This window comes from Aplidium turbinatum, chromosome 1 (genome assembly GCF_918807975.1).
Source record: "Aplidium turbinatum chromosome 1, kaAplTurb1.1, whole genome shotgun sequence".
Lineage (NCBI taxonomy): Eukaryota > Metazoa > Chordata > Ascidiacea > Aplousobranchia > Polyclinidae > Aplidium > Aplidium turbinatum.
The window spans coordinates 52,715,809-52,740,618 of NC_137472.1; the positions used below are offsets into that span (position 1 = coordinate 52,715,809).

General features: G+C 37.1%; 1 protein-coding gene across 1 annotated transcript; it reads left to right on the forward strand.

Annotated features, from left to right (window-relative positions):
- Positions 1-1,303: 1,303 nt before the first annotated feature.
- On the forward strand, positions 1,304-24,810 carry LOC145774875 (receptor-type tyrosine-protein phosphatase S-like). Its single transcript, XM_082586208.1, has 27 exons — positions 1,304-1,446; positions 4,187-4,369; positions 4,631-4,782; positions 5,174-5,333; positions 5,728-5,887; positions 6,567-6,639; positions 6,991-7,179; positions 8,580-8,817; positions 9,406-9,505; positions 10,486-10,617; positions 11,144-11,415; positions 11,857-11,962; positions 12,583-12,683; positions 13,147-13,298; positions 14,006-14,105; positions 14,438-14,514; positions 15,473-15,607; positions 16,462-16,593; positions 18,242-18,384; positions 18,974-19,109; positions 19,968-20,071; positions 20,661-20,800; positions 21,270-21,349; positions 22,004-22,120; positions 22,440-22,577; positions 23,247-23,407; positions 23,810-24,810. Exons 2-27 carry the CDS (start codon positions 4,204-4,206, stop codon positions 24,015-24,017), a joined length of 3,672 nt encoding a protein of 1,223 aa, XP_082442334.1. The 5' UTR covers positions 1,304-1,446; positions 4,187-4,203; the 3' UTR covers positions 24,018-24,810.

Genomic DNA, 24,810 nt, shown 5'->3' on the forward strand with positions numbered 1-24,810 from the left:
TTGAAATGTTGAGGTGACTTATAACTTTTGGATTATTTTGCGATTGCGTGAGTTTACACATTATTTTTTGGTAGAGTAATGAAGAACATGCATTGCAATGTTGTGATTAATTTTTTTTTACATAATCTCAATTTGAATTTATATTTTTCATGCAAAATAATATAATAATGCAAAATAACATATAACATGGCCACCTGGAGATGCGGCCTGATTTGTCACATTTTGTAGATTTTGATTACAGCTACTGCTAGTGCTTAACTGACATTTTTTGAGATGTTTTTACTTTTTGCGGTTTCCTAATGACAAAAACATTTTTGTTGCCTTGGGGAAGCAGTAACAAATGAGAAAAAGTAAGTTGAAAAACGCAAAATCAGACTGTTATTGAAAATTAACAGTCTGACTAAAATCTACAAAATCAAATTTTCTTTGTTGTTCAGCATGTGAGGATGTTAAAACCTATTGTGTCATCTGGGGAAAAGAATAAAAAGCGTAAAAATCTAATTTTTAGAAAAATTTATTTAAACGTTCGCCCAAAGTTAGAAAAACCTGGAAATTTCTGCAAAATGTGACAAATCAGGCCGTATCTTTAGGTGGCCATGCATATAATAATGCAAAATAACATAAAAATAGAATATGAAATATTTCAGAGGATGTGCTGAGAAATTCCTTATATCTCTCAATTTATGACCTTTATTCGCTCAAAATTTCAGCTCAATAAAGGTGAATAAAAGTTAGGAAAAGTCAAGAAATCTCGTAGTTGCAGCCTCAGTGGTTTTAGAGATACAACTGTTGATACAAAAAGTTGAATTGACAGCCTCCCACCCCAACCTTCAAAGGGTTAAAGCTTTAAAATGCAGTGCAGTCACCACATCGGAGTGCTTTATGAAATAATGTCCAGTTTGGCTAGTTCTCTGATGGTCGAGCTTAAGAGGGACAACGGGACATGCATTAAAATAAATTTACATTTGGAGATAGCTTATGTGCTGGGTAGGGAATAATTTCAATTATCAAAATTCTGTTGTTCTAAGTCTGAGTAAAAGAGTATCTTGTGTCTCTATTGTGAAGAAGGGAGCGTTTTTCTGGCTAATTTATCAGCACAAGGCTGAGCAGTGAGCAATCACTAATACTCTCGTGGCATGAATTAGTGGTGCGATATTGACGAGCCCAACTTCATGGGTGAAACACGGTGTATATGACAGTCAATTCTTGACACAATCGGCTGCCGAGAAACATTATTATTGTGCCTCTATTGTTGATGTTTAGCTGTGTGCTCACAATTGAACGTCGAAAATGGAATTATAACTTGCACAAACGGAAGAAGACACAACTCGGTGTGTTCCTACCAATGTAATGAAGGATACGAAACAATTGGTAATACCGCAACCAGATGTGACGTAGGACAAAACGGAATTGCAATTTGGAGACCAAGACCTCAAGTTTGTTACCGTAAGTGGCCTCACATTTCATATGACTCACTTGTTTCGTTAGCATCACAACCTGCGTCGTTAATTACGGCATAAAAAGGCTAAAGGCTACTATAGTTGTATCTACAATGAATCACATTTTTATCTAATTTTCAACAAAGTAGGCTACATCAATTATATTAGCATTATTAGCCAACTTAAGTTACTTTGGGACACTGCACAACATAGGGCAGTTGGAAAACTTTACAAACTGAGCATCTAATTTATCAAAGGCCGCATCGGCTATGATACTGTAGTAGTAGTTGCATATAGGCTACTTTATATTTCTGATATAAAGTATAGCCTAACTGCTAAATAAAAGCGCTGCATTACTTTGCTTCACCAAAGCTTCAGCACCAATAACACTATCTTTCATGCGAAAAACCAGGTTTGTTTTTTACATATTCTTGTTCTATTGCTTTATTCAAATTTCGTTAAAAAAAGAAACTGCTCTGAGGGAGATTTTTTATTAGGCTAGAAATTCTTAGAATTGGAGGATGACCAACTAGGCTAGGTTATCTGACAAGTGAAGGGTAAAATACTGCCAGATATTTTCTAAATGTTTAGAAAAAAATTTAAAAAATAATTAATCAGAAGTTCAAATTTGCATCAAAGAGTTGCATTTTAAGTTTATTATGTTTGTTTGTCTTTAAAAGTCTTGGCGATGAGTAATATACTTCTTAAACCTGTAAGTTTTATTCAATTCAAGTTTTGTATGTAAATTCCCTTTTTTAATGGAAGGTAACACAACGAAAAATTACTTCATCTCAATTTTGTGCAACTTTAAACTTCAGGTTAGTTTTAAACAGGCAAATTAAACTGCCAGAATTGAGCTCTCAAAGAAGCTTTCACAGTCAGAGGATATAGAGCAAATCAATCAATATAATTGTTAACAAAATATTTATTTAGGCCTACTGCTTTGAACGTGTCAAAAATATCTGGCTGTACTTTACCCTCATAGCCGTACGAGCCAGGGGGGCAGGGGGGGCAGCCGCCCCCCTTGTTGTTTCAAAACGTCGCGAATTCGGGCAAAATCTTGCAATTATTAGGGCAAAAATTGCTATATGAAAAGCTACAAATTGCATGAATTAAGAAAAACTATAAATTAATATCTTTTACCTATCAAACTAAGTACAGCCTCTTATTTGCACAAGAAATGTGCCGCAAAATTTTCATTTGGCACACCCGTATTGATGTATTGCATGGTGATCAAACTGTACCGTAGTACAAAATGCATTTAACCAACTGCATCATGCCAATTTAGGCAGCCACCAAAATATGTCTCTAATACTTTTGTGAAACTGCCCAAATCAAAACGCAAAATTTGCTATATATAGCTAATTTTATTAATTTTCACAAATGCATCGTGTTGATTTGGGCAGCTGAAAACATGAAATAATTTGATGAAACTGATTAGTCTGTTTATGCAACTGCCCAAATTAGCGTGTTACTCCTACCTACCATGCCAAAGTGCAGAAGCATTGAGCAATGCACAAGCAAGGTATCTTCAAAGATGAATTCAGATGTTCTATCTTGATTCCTTTGGTAAGAAATTCTAGCTAGCTGGGGATCAGTGGCGTAGCCAAGGGGGTTGGGTTGGGGGTTGCACCCCCCTCTTTGGCACGTGTGTGACGTCACGATAGTGAGAATGATGCTTTCAGTCTATGCCTCTAAAACAAAGTTTGCCTTATTTTAAATGAAACATGCGAAGAGCGAGTTTTGCCATTTACCAAACATTCAAATATCTCAGCCAGGAATTAGTAACAAGAAAACATAAAGACTTTAGCTTTATTTCCGAAAAAATGCCGAAGAAAACATGATCTTATCCTTTTGCTATGCCACCGGACAGCACCATTTTACAAGAATATTCATACCCACATTTTTGTTGAAAATGCTCTCAGAATGCACCAAATTCAAAGTAATTTTTCAAAATTTTCTGGGGGAGGCCCCCCAGACCCTCCCTCGCCGCTGGGTGTCGCCATAAGCGAAACACGCCGTCAAACCCCCCCCCTTTTAAAATTCCTGGCTACGCCACTGCTGGTGATCTTGTTATGTTAGTTTTTCACTGTTATCATTCACCGCATACATTATAGCCTATTTGGGTAATTTCTATAAAAGCGTGCACATTTGGGCAAATTTACGTTCTGCCCCCCCAAAAGGGTTTGGTCTCGTACGGCTATGTTTACCCTCCACTTGTCACATAACGTAGCCTAGTAGGTCATCCCATAATTCTATGAATCCCTGCATTGGCGACTGTTTTAACAAAAAACATTCAATATTAAAAATAATTGCATTAGTCTAAGCTTATGTTTCTATGAAAATAACAAAGCGTTTACTTTTGCAACCGAATAAAATCGCGCTGATGGGTCTCTTTTGCTTACAGAAAGCGCGCTGCTGATAGAACAACATTTGTACAAATATGAAAAACTTAGCTAGTAGAGGATTTACAAGTTTTACTTTTTACTGTAAACACGGGAATTGTTATAGAATGAAGGGTTACAACTAAACATTTACCAACGTCGTTTTTACATTGGTGAACTTCAAACAGTACCGATTACGACAAAAGTAATTCTGCACATTTAAAAAATAAATGCCAAGTTCCCCTATCGCATTACTTATAAAGACAAATACTGAGTACCAGTAACCTACCGAATTACTTTTAAAGTACCGATGGCTGTTAGGCCTACATAAAATTATACATCAAGTCTGTTCTTTATGACCAGCTCTTTGCCCTGTGATCATGATACTCAACGGTTCAAGCACATGCTCAAATGGAAATCATATCAACTCGCAATGTAATTTTCGCTGTGACAACGGAACGCACTTACTTGGATCGGTTTCATCAAGATGTACTTTGGGAGTTAAAAGATCTATTCGCTGGTTTCCTGATTTGCCATTCTGTATAGGTAAACAACATAAGTTTTTTCACGAGTATAGGCTACTTGATTTTAGTAGTGATTGAAGAGTTTGAACACCATTATGAGTAGTTTAATCAATGCTGAGATGTCGAATTTGATGCTTATCACAACATCAAAGAATATTCTGGTTCCATTCGAAGAACATCACGTTAATATGAAACCTGTATTTCGAAGTGGTCACAAAATAAAGCAGTTCGGATCACATTTTGGAAGTAAACAAATTTGGAAAATAGTTTTTATCTTATGCAGGAAAATCAAGAGCTGGAAATAATACCATTTACACCAATCCTCCAAAAGACAACAAAGTGACGTTTTTATGTGAATTTGAAGGATTTCCTTTGCCAACAATTCAATGGAAATTTTATAATGGAACTAACCTTCCACTAACAAGCCAATATGAAGTAATTTATTAACTGAATACAAGTTAAAACTAATGTATAGTTTTAACAGCTTTCTTTTCAATGTTCAACCCGTTCATGTGACGAATTCGGCAGTTTTTGATTTTCCACGCCTCAAAATTGTCATAAACTCGATCCGGGTACAAATGAACCGCATTTAGGTCGACCACCGTTTCCTTTAATTGGTTCCTTGGCGTTTATTTTCATAACCATGATACTTTTGACTCAACAGCATCATCACAGTAAATGTAGGCTACGTTTTAGCAGTAGTAGATAGGCCTCAGTCTACTACAATGTATAGAAAGTTTGCCAACGCGTAGAAACCAAGCCACACAATTATTTGAAGCAAAACAAGAGTATCCGGTGTAATTTAACGAAGCTTACCCCTTAAAAGATTGCAGATGGTGATATTCTGACGTCATACCAAGCTTCAAAGACACTGACAGTTTATGGGGTGGACTGCTTGGACACTGCATTAGCAGAATATGGTTGTTTTGCTACCAATCGTCATTCAACCGATCCAGTGAGAAGCGGACCATTTGTTGCAGACATAAGTAAGCGACATTGTAATTGGTTACATCAATGTAAAAAAAAGTATTGGACAGATTAAGTAGAAATGGGCATATAGGCTATATCAGAAATTTTCATTTTGAAAAATGATAAAAAAAATCAACACATACAGTATAAAAAGGAATTTAAATTTGAATCATAAGCATATAGCCAATGGCAGGCAACGATTTTTATGTACGTTCATAAGTTGAAGTTATTTCTATGTGTAAATCTAAGGCCATCGACAGCATTTATTTATATATATGTACGTTGTAATTGTCTTATCATGATTTCATGTCAAATAAAAATGTTTTACTTGTTGAACTTAAAACGAAAAGAAAACATATGTTGGTGTATATATATACGTGTTTAATGGTTCATATTTGTTTCTAACTACAGTAGCCGACCAATCCATGCTCTCATCAGTTGGTAACAGTCCAAAGTCTTCAGTTTCTGTCCAAGTGGATGAATGCAATGGAAACGTTTTGACAGTAACTTGGACCAACCTCCCAGGAGCTGAATCGCTCCCACACCGTATTGATGCGTCTACTCTTGAAAGGTAGGCTACTTGCGTTATCTTTTATAGCCTCTTTAGCTCATTGGTTACGCGCCTGGCTAAAGATCACGCGGCGCAAATTCCACGCTCGAAGTGTGCGCTTGAGCAACGCATGTTCAGGAATGCTCTCCATTCAGCGGCACCTAGTGAATGGAATAATTCCAGGCAACAACACTTCAAGAATCGGAAAACTTCACTCTGCCAATCTCGGTAACCGGCCCTGTGTCAAGAGCCTCTACAAGTATGCGAAACTACCAGGTATAACCTATCAAGGCTTTGTCAGCCCGAGGATAAAGATTTAAAACCAAACCAACCATAGAGTTGGATACCAAGGGTGTTATTTTGCAACTATATTAACATTTTGCTACATTTAATCGAAATCTTATGTTAGTCAAAAAGGTAGACAATATCTCAAACTTATTTTCTGTAGCTATAACTTAATAGAAACTACAGGCATGACAGTCATGTTCAAGCAACTTAAATTTTACGTTGCAGTTTTAATAAAAAAACGTCATAACGTATTGCCAACACGGTGTAGGCCTACACTAAAATTTGAAACTATACTGCATTTAATCAGTCATAACTGAACGACAACAGTTGGTTTGAAAATGTCTGCAATAAATTGATTGGCATACAATAGCATAATGTCATATAGGTTATTTAATTTTTGTTTTGATTTTAGCGTTGAAGTTGAACCAGGAAAACGGTCGTTTACTTTTCAAAATTTACTTCCAAAAACGGAATACGGAATTCAGGTGAAATGTGTAAAACATTCAAAAATTTAAATAGTCCATTTTCCAGATAAACTGCATGGCATGCTCACTTTTCTTTTATTGCTAATTGGAAACTTTGTAATACTACTTTAAACTTATCATCCGATATATGAGATTTTATTTGAATAAGCTGGAGATGCTATAGCGAAATCTATTCTTAATAAATTACACTAAAAGGTTAGATTGTTGTGCATATGCCAGCATTTGATGAATGCAAAATAGCAGTATTATCCGATATAGTTAGTAATATACTTCCTTGCATAAAAACTTTCGATTAAGTCGCGAGAATTAATTTAATTGTTTCAACTTTAAGTAAGCTACTGTAAATTACAGGTTGTTCCCCTTTTTTATGGTTGTAATGATGTTGCACCAGTATACACAAGAAACGCTACCACCGGTAGAGGTAACCTTACAAGTGTGAAGGAAATTGTAATGCAGTACATGCCGAGTGAAAATGAATGTATTGTAAGTTGGCCGAATTTCCAGTCAACGAGTACTTCTCAAGACGCTGGACAGTTTTTGGTAAATACTATGCTAATAACTGTTTGATTTGACTAAAAATCGACCAAATTGAGCGATAGCGTTACAAGTCTGAAAGTTCAAGATTGGTTTTGTCCTACCCCAAACCTTTTGGAAAGAATTCGAAAATTTCCGAATGACTTCGGAAGGATGAAAAAGTTTAGATTTCTCGAAACTTCTAGAAATTACTCCAAAACATTCCCAGTAGGCTATTTTTTTCAAATAATCGAGTATACAACTAGAGATAGTAGACTACAGTGCAGTGGTGACATATGCTCGAGATCAAGCACGATAGAGGAACATTTCCTCATGTTTCATATTTATCATTTTTCAAGTGGCGAAGTTTCCATTCTACAGTCTCAAGTTTTCAAACCACATCAGTTATTATCAAGCTTCTATGAAAACACAGCGTAGACCTATGTCTAAAGCGATTAGAAAAACTTAATTTTTTTAATATTACAGTAGGGTAGGCCTACTAGTTAACAATGCCCGAGTTTCGTTATTGACTAATTATACAATAGACCAGGGGTGGGCAAAGTTGTTCAAAGAAAGAGCCGTTCGCGGATAAACCATAAACACCAGCGAGCCACAAAATCAGTTGACACAACATAACAGCAATAAAAACATAATGATTGTTTATCCATATGAGTTTTGTAGGTACTTGACTCACTAATCTCTGAAAATTTGGACGATAAGTTGTTAATGCTGTGCGAATTAATTCTTCCAAGTGATCATTTGTCAAGGTTGCACGATGTTTTGATTTTACAAAGTTATAAATTCTTGTAAAAATGAACAAGTAGGCTAAGTTCTGGCACTACTTCTAAGCTTCAACTAATCGCTGCTTATAGCGACTTTACTAAACTTCCAATTGTTGCTGAGTGCACTCAAAATGAGCCAGGAGAAGCACAATGTTGCTTTTGCAAAGTCACAATTCCATTGTTTAACAATGGCTACAGTAAAAGAGAGACTATTTTTTGATCTTTGTGTTGTATTGGGCGCAAATTAGATTTTGAAGACAGTGTAGGCTAAGTCACAAATTTTAGTTTATACCAATTTTGCGCCCCTATCAATGTGGCACCCATGGCTCGAGCCATACCTTCTATACCCTAGGTACGCCACTGCTTGGTTGACAGTCCGAGATAATATATTTATAAATTATAATCTTAATTTTTTGTAATATTACGATTCAATACAAAAGCCACAAAATTTATGTTGAAGAGCCGCATGTGGCTCGCGAGCCGCAGTTTGCCCACCGTTGCAATAGACTGACTTTCGCTTTTAACAGCATGATCGATGCTTACTTCACAATGTAGGACTTGAAAAAAATCTTTAAAGCTACAAAATTTTTCAAAAGCTTTCAATCTGTTACACTTTATTCTCAGAAAATATACTTTTCTGTTTAGGTGAAAGTCACTGAAGTTATAAGGAACCACAGACTTAACTCTACCGCTATGGAAAATTATTCCACGAGCAATGTCACCAACGTGGACAAAAATGCAACCAGCTTTTTAATGCAAACTTTGATTCCAAACACGGACTATCAAGTGGAACTGGGTGTTGCACCCTCTGCTCCATGCCAAGACATAATACCTGTAGCATGGTCACCAGCGATTGGAGGAATTTGTCAAACAAATCCTACAGGTAACGTAAACATTCATCCAGTCAATACATGTAAGAGCAGCTTCACAGCAGACTACATTTGCACATGCCATTGCTTACAAGGAAAGATAGGATCTAAGGTAGTATTTTGGTCGTGTCCACCAACGATTGAAAACAGCAGTATAACTTTTTTAGGATAGCAGTTTCTTCCCAAGATAGATTTAAACTTGCACAGGTTTCATGTATTTTTTTTTGTTTTTGTTACAATAAGCTACTTAGGAGAATTATCGGAAATCAAGCCATTGCAGGGTAACATCAGTTTTTAATATAAACTACATTGGCCTCTCATCTGTGCGACAAGTGCGTCTTGTAACTGAAAGATGTTGCCCGTTAGCCTATGTAGCCTACTCTATTATGTGGGGCGTGGGCCAGTCAAAAATATTGTCAAATGTTTATTTCACCAATTTCTTTTTTCATTTTACTGACAACGATTAAAAGGAAAAGCGACTGGGCTATTATCTTTTTGTTGCTATCAAATTTTTACTGCAATTTAATGTAATTGCTCGGGGGAGCTGCTTTTCAACACAAACTCAACAATAAAAAGCCTTTTTAACTTCTTGTTCAATTTAGTTCCAGACGTCATCGAATTATCAAAAAATTCTCCCCGGATTGTCGAAGGTAATCTTACTCTAACCTTGAATCCAAGCAGTGAACGAAATGGACCAATCAGGTAGGTAGCGTACCATGTTTGATGATAATTTCGATAAATTTGTAACTTTTCACTTAGGCCTACTTACATTTGCAAAAAAAAATGCAACCTAAATGTTGCAGCCATTCTGTTAGCAAGGAAAGCAATGAAAAAGAAAGGTAGTGTTCATAGGCGTAGCCAGGGGGGGGCGAAAGGGGCCATGCCCCCCCCCCCCCAATTTTTAAATTTTGGATTCCGAAGTTGAGCCCTTTGTTGAAAATATAATAAAATTTGTAGAAATTTATAACGTTTTCCAAGACATCTGGCTATTAACACCCCCAAGGATTTGTTTTAGACACACAGAAAGACACCAATAAAGTTTGCAAATCATAAATCGCGCAAAATTTACGAGATTTACGTTTATTTTAACTAATTTGTGGACCAATTTCAGAATGGCTTACTCTGTTGGGTTTTTGTGTAGTTATTGAGTTTTTGTGTAGCTGTTTTTGGTGTTCTCTAATTTTAGACGCAGTTTTTGCCCGTTTGTGTGTAAGAGCTACTTTTAATAAGTTAATAGCTGTTTATTTGCTAATAAATGTCATACAAATATTACCCTGAAAGTATTTCCAGAAAGCGCTATAATCCATTATTTGAGTGTAAATTCGCAAAAATTTTCCGGGGGGACATGCCCTCGGACCCCTTCATCAAATATTTGGCCCCCCCAAAAAAAATTTCTGGCTACGCCACTGGTAGTGTTGTAGGATATGCCACCGAAGGTATACTTTCTTTTTGCGATATCATGTGAAGAGCAACAAATGAAAAGCATTGGGTGTCATTGCGACTAGTCTACGACGTTCAGAAACTGCTCAAACCGATTTACAACCATACAGATATGATTCAACCTCAGCAATTCAATTTACTCCAAAACCAATCTTTTTGTTCGTGCGCCAGAAAGTTTATTTCAAATTGTTGACCAGTGTAATGTACTGGCTTATTTTAAATCAGTAACATATGTTTTTCAGTTGCTATTTTGTGGTAGTGCAAAAGTTAACTGATCAAGTAGAACCAGCCACCACCACGGATCTCGCAAACTTGAAACAGGCAGGAGATGATTTGATTGAAAACGATGCTTTCATAGCACTTGCCATACCAAGGTATTTTTCTTACAGCAATGAACACTGCTTAATGTGGTTTAAAAATGACTGCTGAAGACCTGCATTGCATATAAAAATAAATAAACCACAAAAAAGGATGAACAAATTTTAACACGCTTGGATGTCTCAAAAGTATAGGTTGGTTGGTTTGTTTTGAATCTTTATCCTCGGGCTGACAAAGCCTTAATTGGGTATTCCAGGTAGTTTCGCATACTTGTAGAGGCTCTTGACGCAGGGCCGGTTACCGAGATTGACAGAGTGAAGTTTTCTGATTGTTGAAGTGTTGTTGCCGGGGAATTATTCCATTCACTAGGTGCCGCTGAATGGAGAGCAGTCCTGAAATGCGTTGCTCAAGCACGTGCCCCGAGAGTTGAACTTGCCAGGCGCGTAACCACTGAGCTAACGGGGCGGACGAACTATACTCACTATATAGACTACTCACAAGCAGACTGCTGAGTTTTAAAGACACAGTTAGCCTACTTCTGTTTGCATTCCTAAGCGATCTGTTGCTTTTATTTTTGAACAGGATAGATAAGAATACTGATGCTATTTTGGGCGATGGAAGTGAGTCGTGCTGCAACGTTGAAAAGTTAAATTCCGAAAGTGATTGCTCTGATACACCAGCAACTCGCAAGCGTCGAGCAGCGTCTGCACCAATTGTTCGCGCTCAAAACCGACAACTTTCGACTGGATCAAAGTATTCTTACTACATCATTGCTTCGGTACCTCTAGGAAACACAACTGCATATGCCGCAAGTAGTCAATCGCCCCCATTTGAAACAACCGGTTCAGTTACAGGTGAGCCAGCAATATCTTCCTTTCAACTGAATATAATTCTTGTAAAAAAAAGTTAGCCTTAAAAAAAGTTAGAAAATGTATGATTATGTAGGTCTATATCGAAATGGACAGAGAAATACTTAGACTAAGCATGGTCAATTATGACAACTTGTTATTGACAAGTGAATGTAGCTTAGCCGTTAGAGTTGTCCCATATCCAGCCTACTGTATTGTAGACTGTAGGTGATGAATGATGGGCTTTAAATACCTGAACGACAACCAGACTTTTAGCCTACAGTAGGCCTATAATTACATTAATGCGACAACAACGTTTAAATTGGTGCAGTTTTGCTTTTACGCATTTAGCTTCATGCAAGATTTTTTTGTTATAAAAGCTAGTTGAAGATTTTACGATTGATCATCAATTTGTACTCTTTGTAATACTCTATTGTGAATATTTAGAAGCGCGTGTGGACGATAATGATGGCAGCCCTCCGTTTTTCATCTACATTATATGCGTCCTTGTTTTGGTATTGCTTATTGCAATTTTTGTACTACGTTACAAAAGGTAAGTCGTTTTCAAGCTGGCAAGAGCTGTTCTTTTTACATTATTTCAGCATCGTAAGATGTTGAAAAAATTTAAAATGGTAACGTTTGTTACAACTGAGGTTATGAGTACGAAGAGTATCTGGTAAAGCATCGCCCAGCGGTGATGGATAGCAGTGAGTTGACTTGAAAAAAGTTGATTTAAAAGCTACGCTCTAATATTTCTTGATTACGTCAATATATCCTCTATCTTTCCAGGGATGTGCACCAATAGGTGGGCATTGGGTAGGAACTCTCAGCAGAACGGTTCAAAGAGTCTAATTGTCCCATATTTCAGATTCTTATCAAATCTGCATTTCAGAATTAGTGACGCAAAAAATAGTCCTTGTAAACACGCAAAAAATTAGCTTAATTGCTAAATTCGTTTTAGTTTCTCACTGTTCCTTTCAGAAGTTTTAAACGGTGATAGCTTATTGACTTTTCTAGGCTCTTTCCACTGTCCACCCGCAGTCTACATTGAAACCTTTGCTTTGCGTAATTCATAGTCCCAATAATATCTTCCTTATGATGAATAGTAATTATGATGAATAGTAACAATACTGCCTCACTCAGTCATGGAACTAAATGTGTTGTAATGTATAGAAAAGCTTGCTTTGCCAAGAAAGGTGAATTTGAACCAATGACGCCGTCATCAGATAACATTCACATGGAGGAACGCCAAACCACTGTGTCCAACCACGAAGGTTAGGTTAAACATTGACATATTTTGAATTTGTATGCTATAATCTATTTTAACTTTTTTTTTTAAAGGAGCTTTTAAGGGTTTACACTTTACAGTAAAGTACGTTCAAGAGTTTGGTACTCCTTTTTCTGCAAAGTTATCCACTTATCCTTTTATTGTTTACCATTGAAAAGTTTGATTTCCAGCTCCTTTGGTAATTGCTGAAGGAAAGCGGCCGAGAGAAAGGAACTGGCCACCTCACTCTCATTAGTGCCGAAAGCTTAGTGTGATGAGAAGCTTATCGTCTCTTTCCCCGAAGCTCAGTAACTGATCACCAACTTTACCTTTAATATACAGTAGCCTACAAGTAAAATGGGACCAGCCATGACTATGTGTTTAGAAAATAATGAAGTTACAGGTTATGATAGTTGAAATTAATGCTTCGACTACCACATGCATAAAATAGCTTTCTATTACAATCACAGATGGAGAACAAGAGCCTTTATACAGCATACCTATTTCTTCTATCGGAACAAAACCACAGTTTCAGGAGTTTACGATATTGGAATCTGACTTGATATCTGCCTACTGCTCAAAAAGAAAAAACCATAACCACATATTCAAGAAAGAACACAATGTAAATATTTTGATGAATCTTTTAGCATCAAGTAGGTTGTTGTAGCTGAAGCGCCACAGCTTGTTTCGTTTATTCTTGCAAGATTCGGAACAATGAAAAAGTAACTTTTACTTGCTGGGCTAGATAAGGCGCTATGGATAAGGTGTTGGCTTTCCAATTATGCAAACCTGGTTCGACTCCCGGCTTCAGCTGGTTGTTGAAAAACACCTCTCACCTCTACCCAGGGTGTAAATTGGGTGGGCGTATTTGCTGCAGGAAAGGCGGCTGAGATAAAGGAACTGGGCACCTTAATCTCCTTAGTGCCGAAGGCTTAGTATTATGAGAACCTTATCTTCACATTCCCCAAAGCTCAGTATCTGAATATGGGACCTTTACCTTACTTGCTGGGCTATGGTGTGCAAAGTGCATTGCTGCCAAGAATCACAGATCTAGTAGAATCTCATCACAAAAATTTTTTCTTTGTTCATTTTTTTAAGGTACGGTAGTATTTTAGACTAGTGTAGGCTCCCATACAGCCACTTTATTTGGCCCAGATCTGGGAAGGATCTGGTCAGATCCGTACTCGATCTGGTAACGATCTGGACCAGATAAAGTGGCTGTCAAGGCTACTATTGAAATCCATAAAGTTGTTGCAATTTTCGTTCGTAAATGGTTTAGTGATGTGTGGTAGGTGATGGCAAGACGTAAAAGTTTTGTTTATTTTCCAGAAAATATTACCAAGTTTACTGAGCGGTGAAACCATTTCGACAAAATTTGCAAAGCTTCCAGAAAACAAAAGAAAAAATCGCAGTGACAAAGTTTTTCCAAGTGAGTAACGCCAACAACTGAGAACTAAATAAGAACATGGAACAACCTAAGCAATGATCAACTATTTGTGAAAATTACCGATTAGTCTGCAGATTTGCAATTTGATTTTACAAAACTTTGTAATAAAGATCAATTTTAATATGTAGACCAATGCCATATCGTTGAGTAAGTTAGATCGCTACGCTTGGAAGAGTATTTTCAAAATTAAAACAGAAGGTAGTGGGCTGTAATCAACTCAGACAGATTTATAGATAACATCGAATATGGTTGAAGGATTTTGCTTTTCTGCTTGGAATATTTGTAACATACATCAATGTCCATTTTTGTATCAGGTGACCAAAACCGCGTGGTTCTCAATATAACAGCACCAGATCGTTTCACTGATTATATCAACGCATCTACGATTAATGTAAGTTGTTAAGGCTACATTATTGAGTGAAACTGCTGAAGTGGTGACCGAATAAGTTCACGCTACACTATTATTTGTTGTTTTGCTAATATTGTTGTATTGTAGCCTACCAATGAAATGTGGACGATACGTCACGCTTTTGAGCAAGGTTTAATTTCTGAGTGTAACCAATAACTTTTAAACTGCTAGTTTATTTATAAGATACAATTTTTTTCGAGTCAAAAGTAGGCCTACAAATTGTGGTAATTAAATATCTGCTATTTGATTAAACCTCGGTCAGGGATTCATGAATCCCTGACCTCGGTTCCCACAACCATTGCTATGACCTACTTGAAATAGTTTCTGGCCATAATGAGAAAGTTTAGTAGCCTACCTGTAATTAAAGAAGTACCGACTGCAAAGAAACTTTAACTAGGGTAGCCTACTAGTGAAAGTGTTAGGATAGGATACTACACACGTACACAGTACACAAGCTAACAATGGCCTACGCGCTCATAAGCTGTCTATTCTATTATAATCTATAGTTTATGTTGAGTCAGTTGCAATATATTGCCAACTACGATTTAACTACTTATAATAATGATATGACTTTGGTATATTTATTGCTGCACCACAACGGCTGAGCATTTGTAGCGTCGGTGAGTCTTTTTCATCGATATCCTATACCTAGGCTATACTTACAATGTAGCTACAGTATCCTCGCTTTATCTTCTCGACTTAACCACGAAAAATACAAAATCAATACTGTGTTTAAATTCTGTGGCATAACCTGACCGGGGATCGAACCACGGCTTATCAACTTCAGAGGTGAAGAAGTTATTCTCTCCTCAACTGAGTTTGTATTTTAGTATTAATACGTAAGCCTACAGTTACAGTACGAGTATAAATTTGTAATATGAACATATTTGTGTATGTTGGTGTTTGTATTTTTGTGTAAATAATATAATTTTATTTAAAGGGATTTTTATGGCCATCAACCCTCATTGCTGCCCAGGGCCCAACCTCCAGCACGCTCGCTGATTTTTGGAGGATGGTTGTTGAAAAGCGCTGCGAGACTATTGTAATGGTCACAAACTTGTTTGAAGATTCTTTGGTTAGTAAAGTTTTTATGCGCTACTTAAAGCGTAGATGATTAGGCACACTAAACTAAATTAATGAAAGACCGACCAATTAAGATCCACAAATAAAGTTTTTATGTGCAAGTTAAGGCGTAGGTGATTTGGCCTACTAAACTAAATTAATTTAAGACCGACCAATTAAGATCTATAGAGAAAAGTACAAAAGTCCTCAGCACCAGTCACATGGTCTCGGTCAATTATAGCCTATTGAACGCCCGAAAACAAAAGCAAGAAAACAAAAGCATAAATTAGGAGGTGAAGATAAGTCAATAAATTATTAACTTTTGACTTGTTTACGTAAACTTTTTTGTGTTAACCCAGTTTGATCTTAACATTGATAAAATGTATGAATTATGAAGGTTTTACGAAAAAGAACTGTTTATTTAGATAAACGTATAAGTATATAAAACTAAACCCATAATCAGCAGCCGCAGTTCCAGTTTTTACAGAATATCTTAAACAAAACTGTAACATATTTGATATTTCAATGGCTTACGCAAAGGAATAGAAAATATTAATAAGTTGTAGTCTATACTGTAGATCAGTGTGGAATGAATGCACTTCTTGGACACTTCAGAAAAAAGTGTGAAATATAGGTGAGACAATGATGGCCTTAGCTTTCAGCAAGACCAAAATAGGCCAGATAAATTAAAATGATCAAATGCCACAAAATAAGATCTTGAACTCTCACATAGACATTTTCTGCTTGCGTTTCTGGATGTTCATTGTTCATATTAGCTTCCTCCTATTAAAACTCACTGCTGCGAGGATTTTTTTTTTAATATATCGACTAAGTCACAGTCTTATTAGGCTATTGAACCTAATACAGCTGAAGTGCGAGCAATACTGGCCAGAAGTCGGAGAAGAAGAAGTGTTTGGAAACATCACAGTTACAACCCTGACAATTGTGACAACGGGTCATTGCAAGCGACGAAAGTTGTTTGTCAACATTCCCAACGAAGTAAGAATTCTTCTGTTGAACGTAAGCTAGATAGGCTAATGTTGCTAATAGAAAGATGTTCGTTTTGATGAAGATGGTGATCAATAAATCGTAGGCTAACAATAATAAAAATGCAATACAGCAATGAAATACTTGTATGTACACCAGCTATCGCTTTGTAGCCTACATGTAGCAGCCTAACTACAGTATAAACAGTGGCCACCATAGGCGTAGCCAGGGGGGGGGCGAACGGGGCCACGGCCCCCCCCAAATTTTCAAAGTTTGGATTCCGAAGTTGAACCCTTTGTTGAAAATATAATATAATTTGTATAAATTTATATTGTTTTCCAAGATATCTGGCTATTAACACCCCCCAGGACTTGTTTTAGACACACAAAAAGACACCAATAAATTTTGCAAATCGTAAATCGCGCAAAGTTTACGCGATTTACGCTTCTTTTAACTAATCTGTGGAAGCAATTTCAGAATCGCTTACTCTGTAGGGTTTTTGTGTAGCTGAGTTTTTTGTGTTCTCTAATTTTAGCCGCAGTTTTTGCCCGTTTGTGTGTAGATAACAGCTACCTTTAATAAGTTAATAGCTGTTTATCTGCTAATAAGTTTCATACAAATATTACCCTGAAAGTGTTTCCAGAAAGCGTTATAATCCATTATTTAAGTGTAATTTTGCAAAAATTTTCCGGGGGAGCATGCCCCCGGACCCCCCTAGAATACGCGTGCCTTCGGCACGCTCTAACCCCCACCAGCTTTATTGCTTCCCTTGATTAACCCACCAGGATGCGCCACTGCACATCAGGTGGTGATGTCTTAAATCAAACATTTTGTCGTTCTCTTCAATTCATCAAATATTTGGCCCCCCCCAAAATTTTTTTCTGGCTACGCCACTGGTGGCCACCTCAATTTACATGGGGATGGACGACAAATGGCTCCTCGTGTCCCATCCTGTGAGTACCATCTGCTTTCAACCAGATGAGAAACGAAATTTGTCAACAAAGAGCCTCCACCCGGACATTCTGAATGGAGGTCAAGCACCACCAAACTCCATTCATTCATCCCCGACGCCGACACACGCCCCATCGGCCTGACACTACAGAGACAGGCATGGGTGCGCCTCAACCGTCTCCGTACGGGCGTCGGGCTTTTCCGCTCAACCATGCACCAATGGGGAATGGCTTCTTCCTCCTCCTGTGAATGTGGTGCCGAGGAACAGACCGCAGACCACATCATCAATGACTGTACCATCTTCAAGCCACCTAACGGAGTGGAAGGTCTGCGCGTCATGGATGATGAAACTAAAGACTGGCTGCTCTCTGGCAGCCTTCCAGTGTAGTCCGGGAACATCGTGAATCTGGGGTAGTAAAAGGATAGACCCTCGGCCCCAGAAGCTCAGACGACGACGACGACGACCTCAATTTACACATCAAACACTCAATGTGCTGGTGCGACAATATATAGCAGAATAGATTACTATATTATAATGTTTTAAGAGGATAAATCATTGTGTAAATGCCTTACCTCCTAATACAATGATGAACTCAATAACTGATGAAATGTGTGGAGACGCTCAGTTTAACAGAAGAGCTTGCTTTTTCATCATTTACAACGTGACTAAATGTAAATAGTAAAAATTTGTCTTGCTGTTACATTCCAGAAACCGTTAGAAACTACTCAGTTTCAATTCCTCTCCTGGAATGAGCAATCACCTTTAGTGACAACATCTTCCTTCCTTCGCTTCAAAGATGATGTGTTGGATCACTATGCAGAAGCGTCAGGCCCGGTATTGGTACATGGAAGGTAAGAACTTGAGAATAAAGAATAGCCAAAGAAATAATAATAAGAAAGAAAAAATATAGTTGGTTAAACCTATCCATGAAGCTTCTTTAAAATCTTTATATGTGTACCGACTGTACCGTAGGCTACATGGAGGATTAGAGGTGGTACAATAAACTACAACAAATTAAGCATAGACCTACACATTGAATTAACTAATATATACAGTATACATCACTCAAAAGTTGGTTGGTTTTAAATCTTTATCCTCGGACTGACAAAGTCTTGATGGTTTCCTGGTAGTTTCGATTACTTGTAGAGGCTCTTAACGCAGGGTCGGTTACCGAGATTGGCAGAGTGAAGTTTTCCGATAGTTGAAGTGTTGCTGCCGGGGAATTACTCCATTCACTAGGTGCCGCTGAATAGAGAGCTGTCCTAAGAATGCGTTGCTCAAGCGCATGCCCTGAGAGTCTAACTTGCGCCGCGTGATCTTGACTTGAGCCGGGCGCGTAACCACTGAGCTAACTGGGTTAAAGTTTGGTTTAACATACCACATTAATCATTTGCATCTTTTAAATTTAATTGTAAATTTGTGGTGGTAACATATTTACAGTGATGGAAATGAAAGAACTTCTTGTTTCATTGCATTGGTGATATTAACCCAACAGCTGAGGCATTGCCAGAAAGTTAATGTGATGGAAGTGGTACATCAACTTCGCGTGGGAAGGACAGGAATATTTACAAAACTGGTAATGCATTGCCGTTAAAATTAGTTGCACTTTTCATCATCCCAATTCAGACCAGTAAGACATAATTGGAAAGCAAAAGCTTGAAATTTTATTTTTTATAATTGTTCCCGACAATTTTCACCAAATCAAACGTCATATAAAAACCGTTCAAGTCTACTGAATATTACGTCATGGAAATTCCTAAAGCATGTGCCAAAATTGCACCAGCGTTCATAAGAATTGTGTCAAACCTGTTTGGGCCTGTTTGGGCCTGTTTAAACAGGAAATATTACATCAGCTTTAAACACCTGTTGGAATGACTTCATAATTGTCTTTCATTATTGCGTCACAGTACTGCATACGTGAATTTGAGATAGGCTATTGCTATCTATTCTGGTCATTCGTAAAATGATTGTTTGAAAGTTGGCCGCACATTTAACTGTTGGCTTAGTGCTTGCTAGCTGGACAAAGGTTCCGTCTTTTATCCAAGTAATCTGTTCTGTAGTGACAGTTTTTCAGTGGTGTAAGGCGTTGCACCCCCTCGTTTTCGGTAGCCGTGGGCTAATTTTACAGAAATACACTGTTTGAAAAGAAGTTCAAGTGTGTGTTTCTTCGGTCATTATATACAGACGAACGGATTCGGGAACTTTATGTTAAAATTTTCCCAAGAAGAGATTATGGTTTACCGCTGTGACCAATAATGAAGAATTGTGTAAACTATCTTGAATAGTTATCCACTGAATAGAAAAAAAAAGTTTGGCAGCACTTTTTTCAGCTGAAATTTGTAAATTTTGAGTTTTGTTTTAATATCGGGTAAAATGTGAATCGGTGCCATGAGAATGCAAACGTTATAGTTGGCTTTTTGCTTTTATGTTTTAGAATGAATATATTCTTCTTCACAAGTTATTGGCAGACATGGTCCAAAGCAGGAGCACAGATGTCGAGGTTACCCAATTTATTCCTTATTTTAAGAGCTTGAAAGAGTAAGTAAATTCTTATTGACTATTATCTTTTGTAGCAAAATTTTGCATCATTAAAGTCGAGAGAAAAATGTAGGCTCTTAGCAGCTCTTAGTTTAGGTTACTAACCAGGTATTTATCTAAGTAAAAACTGCTAAGTTTTTAGTGTAAGTTATTTAATGTTTCCATCATTGATCCGAATGTTTAATGAAATAAGAAAGTACTCAGCTCAATAACCTTTGCAATGAACAGACAAAATACGAGTTTGTTATTTTGATGCTTCTACTGTAACGCGATAAAATTTTTGGCACTTGCTCTTATAACACAGTTAGTTAAGCATTAAGCACCCTATTAACTCATAAATCCAACACTTCCCACAATGCAGAAACTTCACTTTGATAAATAGTGTCAATCTCGGTGACTGGCCTTGTGTCAGTGGTTCAAGATTTTTTCAAGAAAGCTAAACAGCCAGAATGAAACTTTCAAAGAAGCTCTCAGTCCAAGGACAAAGATTCTCATGATCAATCACTTTGTTAACAACTCCCCAGACAGCAAAATCCGTTAAATGACGAATTTTGCTGTCTGGGTCAGTGTTATTTCTATTATCTTGTAGAATCAACGACTCCCACGTGACACGAATGAAAGAACAATACAGTTTATTGGAAATTATTGCTCCAGTGCACGACTACACGGCTGGTTCAAATATCGACAGAGAGAGTCGCAAAGGACACGAAACGGATAGGATTCAACCATGCAAGTGTTTATTTGTACACCGCTTTTACCTTCATGGGCTAGTTTGTTAAAACATACTAAAGCCTACATGAGAAACTCTTCGATTAATCTTTGGAAGACAAGTAGGCTAATTTAATGTTTGACATCTGAGTAGCCTAACTGCATAAAATAACATCGATTAATCGAACTAATGTAGGTTATAACGAAACTAAAAAACACATAATTGAAACGTTTTCGATATTTGGTGTTGTGACAGTAGGGCCTAGGCTACCTGGCCTAGGACACTCATTTGTAAAATCAGTTCTGGTTTGCCATGCACGTTTTTCTATACTCCCTAATTAGACCTACGCTAAAACCAGCTGTGTTTAGATGGCCTATGGTCTACTGACTACTTTGTATGTCTACAGAAGAATTACAGGGACTATAGCTTGCTGCTTTAAAATTAACTCACATAAACTCTGAAATCATGTGTTTAATTTGTTTATTGCAGACGACTGTACATTGGTAAAAGGTATTTCGTTGCATAAGGAGAAAAAAGAAAACGCTGCATTTCAAGCTTCAGAAATTGAGGTAAAAAAGAATTAAAAACAACGTAAATTATCGTCAACCTAACGAAAAAAAAAATTGACTGAATAAGAGGGTTCTTGCTTAGAAAAAGTGCTCGCACCACTAAGGGCCAAAGGGTGCTTGACTTGTTTCTACGTGATGGTGGGTGTAAAACCAGAGTGAGTTTTGCAATAGGCCATCTTTATATTCACACACCATCCTAAAAATCGTGTGTGTAGCCTATGCCCGATCACCGGTTGTGTGACCTTCTGGCTGGTGTTTTCCTCTTTGTTGCTGAAGGCAAAGATGTGATATTCTGGGTTGTAGAATAGCCTACGAAAAACGTTGTTTGCTATTGCGTACAACAGTGAAAAAATAAATCAGGAAAGCCTACACAGGAATATGGAAACACCGTAAATACAACTACAAACATTGTTATAAACTTGAAAATATAACTTACACCAAGACTGCGGAATCGAATCATAAATAGGCTGCATAATTTTATAACCCAATGATTTTATAATTACATAATTTTCCATTTGTGGTACGCAAGGAACCACATTTGGATACTTTCCAAAATTAATTCCAATTTCAGGCGGGAAAAAACTTTGACAGCAGGAAAGCCGAAAGTGGTTATAAACAAGCCATAACATTTTGTTATTTTATGTGTATTTTAAGACGTGCAGCGCTGGGTGTTATTTTCTGACAGCGGAGGATCCAACACGTGCAAACACTGCCATGTTTTGGAGATGCATTCTTGAAAGCAACATCAAATGTATTGTGATGTTAACAGAGGTATGTATGACATTTATGTTAACAATCATTTTATTTTAGGACCATTATAAAAATATACAGCGCGATGTAAGTCTTGATGTAACACAACAACCAGCTGGAAGCAGCGGTTTACGCGCCATTACGTGTTTTGCCATAACCAGCCAGACAAACAATGCCTCCAGCTGCTAGCAGGAATAACATTTAAATTGCTCCCCTTTCTTTCAGCCAATATTTTGTAGTAAAAATATACATTTTGCTGGCATTTGGCCACTGGATCTGCTTATTTTTTTGGTTTTATAAACTTTACGACAAGTAATAAATCGAAAGCTTTGTACAACAGAATGAAGGCACTCCTATATACTTGGCCCAAGATGAACACGAATACAAGCTTGACGACATGAAGGTGTGCACAAAAACCTGTGAAGAGCATTTTGGTTACTTAGAAAGGACGCTGGAAATTTTCAAGGGTGATAATCCAGTGAGTTATTAAAGTATTCATATATATTTGTGGACCATATCTACTATAGGTAGGCTAGCATTATTGTACCAATCATGTTTAAAAAATAATCTGCCTGGATCTATTACGAAGTGGAAACTGCTCGGAATTAATGTTTAGCTTACACGTGGAGGATTTTTAAGTAGCTTAATCTCTTTGGATTAATTTTCGATAATTCTAAAGGTATTGCCGCCTTGTCGAACTATTTGACAGGTTAACCTGTAAGCCTATCTGTCTCAATCGTTTTTTGTCTCAAAAGTTCGCGTTCCGTTTCCTAAATAAATCGGAGATAAAAAATTTGTTTTGATGTATTTTTTTTTCTGTGATTGTTAAAAATAAAAATAAATATGTTAAATTTGATTGCCTTATTCGGCTTCGTTTACTACTGCTTATGGTACAATATGAAAAGACTTGAACACTTTAAATCCACTGCTGGGAACAATGTCGTCGGTTAGAGATAAAAAAGGATTGAGCGAGCAAAACCAGCATGAAAATTTTGATAAAAAGAAACAAGAAAAAACACTTGGTTGCTCGATTTTGATAGGAGCACTTGGCTAAGTGCCCACCTGGATCCGCCACTGTACCCAAAGTAGGCTATATCTTCTCAATGGCTCTGCAGACTAGTGTAATCAAATTTAAACTTTTGATCAGGAACCTCATCGAATTCAACATATTTCATTGAATGGGTGGCCAGAGCACGGTATTCCGTCTGTTCAATCGACTGTGTTGAACGTGGTCAACCGAGTGAAAAACTATCAAATTGCCGACACAACCTTGGCCATGAAAAGATACATTGCCATGATCCACTGCAGGTAAACCACGTATCTTATTGTGATAGTTGCCCGATTTTGAAGGTTTTTTAATTTAACTTGCATCATACGAAAAAACTCACATTGCTATTTAGCACATCCATGTCTATGAGTTTTTTTGCTGAAATGAAACCGATGATTATGCTTTCAGCTTACAAAGTAGCTCGTAAATATGCACATTTGACAAAAAAATAGGCTATGTGGTATAGTCTGTAAGCAGGCCTACACAAAACTAAGAAAAGGTAACTTATGTAAGTTGCAACAAGCAAGAAAGAAATAGTTTACTAGTGGCAACGTGTAGCCTAGTCTAAACCTTAACCAAGTTCTGCTTGTCAATTTAGTTGGTATGAAAGTTAAATCAGTGTTTAAATCTTATATCTGATGCAATATTACATACAAATTCAGCAATGGATCAAGCCGTTCTGGGACTTTCATCGCCATTTTTAACCTTTTGAGAAGGATCGACAATGAAAACAAAATCGATGTTTTCAGCACAGTCAGGGACTTGCGAGCTTGCAGACCTAAGATGGTGGGAACCATAAAGCAGTACGAGTTTTGTTATCAAACAATTGCTGACTTCGTGGAAGAATTCAACTTGTATCAAACATTATAATAGGCCCCATGTTTGCAGCAAAGTATTGTAAGTACAGTCCTGAAAGTTTGGGGTTGGGAAAACATTAATCCCTGAACTGCAGCCATAGCTTGACAAGCTGACATGTCTGAAACCAATTTTGTCTAAAGTAGGCTAGCAGTTTTTTAAGATTTCCTACATGAAGATCTTTTCTTGTGGAATAGCCTTGTGGAACAACCCCCAAACTTCCAAGAGTGATCTGAAAATCTCTCTAATGTTCTGAAACCCAAAGTAAAATCGTTAAAAAATTATAGAAAAAGCAGAAAGTGGAAAATTATAAATGAAGAATTTGAACTTGAACTCAAACTATATCGTGAGTTCGTGATGACTCAGACATCCGAATAGTTTATAGCCTACAATGTAGGTTTAACTCGAACTAAATGTCGCATGGAAATTTGTTCGAGTTTGCAGTCCTACTAGCCTACTTTTGAAATGAAGATTTTTGATCAATCTCAGTGGGTTGGTGTACAAATGTAAAAAAAAAAACAAAAAAAAAATTGTACGCTGCTTGAAGGGAAGCATACGCTGTGAGAAAAAAAGAGTGTGGTTTTTATTCTTTCTAAAGTGTAAGTCTTTCAATTGATTTTCTCGTTTTCATGAACCACACTCTTTTTTCCTTTCAGCTTATGCTTCTTTTCATTTATTGTTACTTTTATTATATGGTCATGTCCTAAACTTTGCGATGGCTCAATAGGCACAGCCGGCACATATGCTTATTGCGTTTTGGCCTGTAGGCAACAAATTGCGCATTTATTGCAAATAAATGTAATGCAAA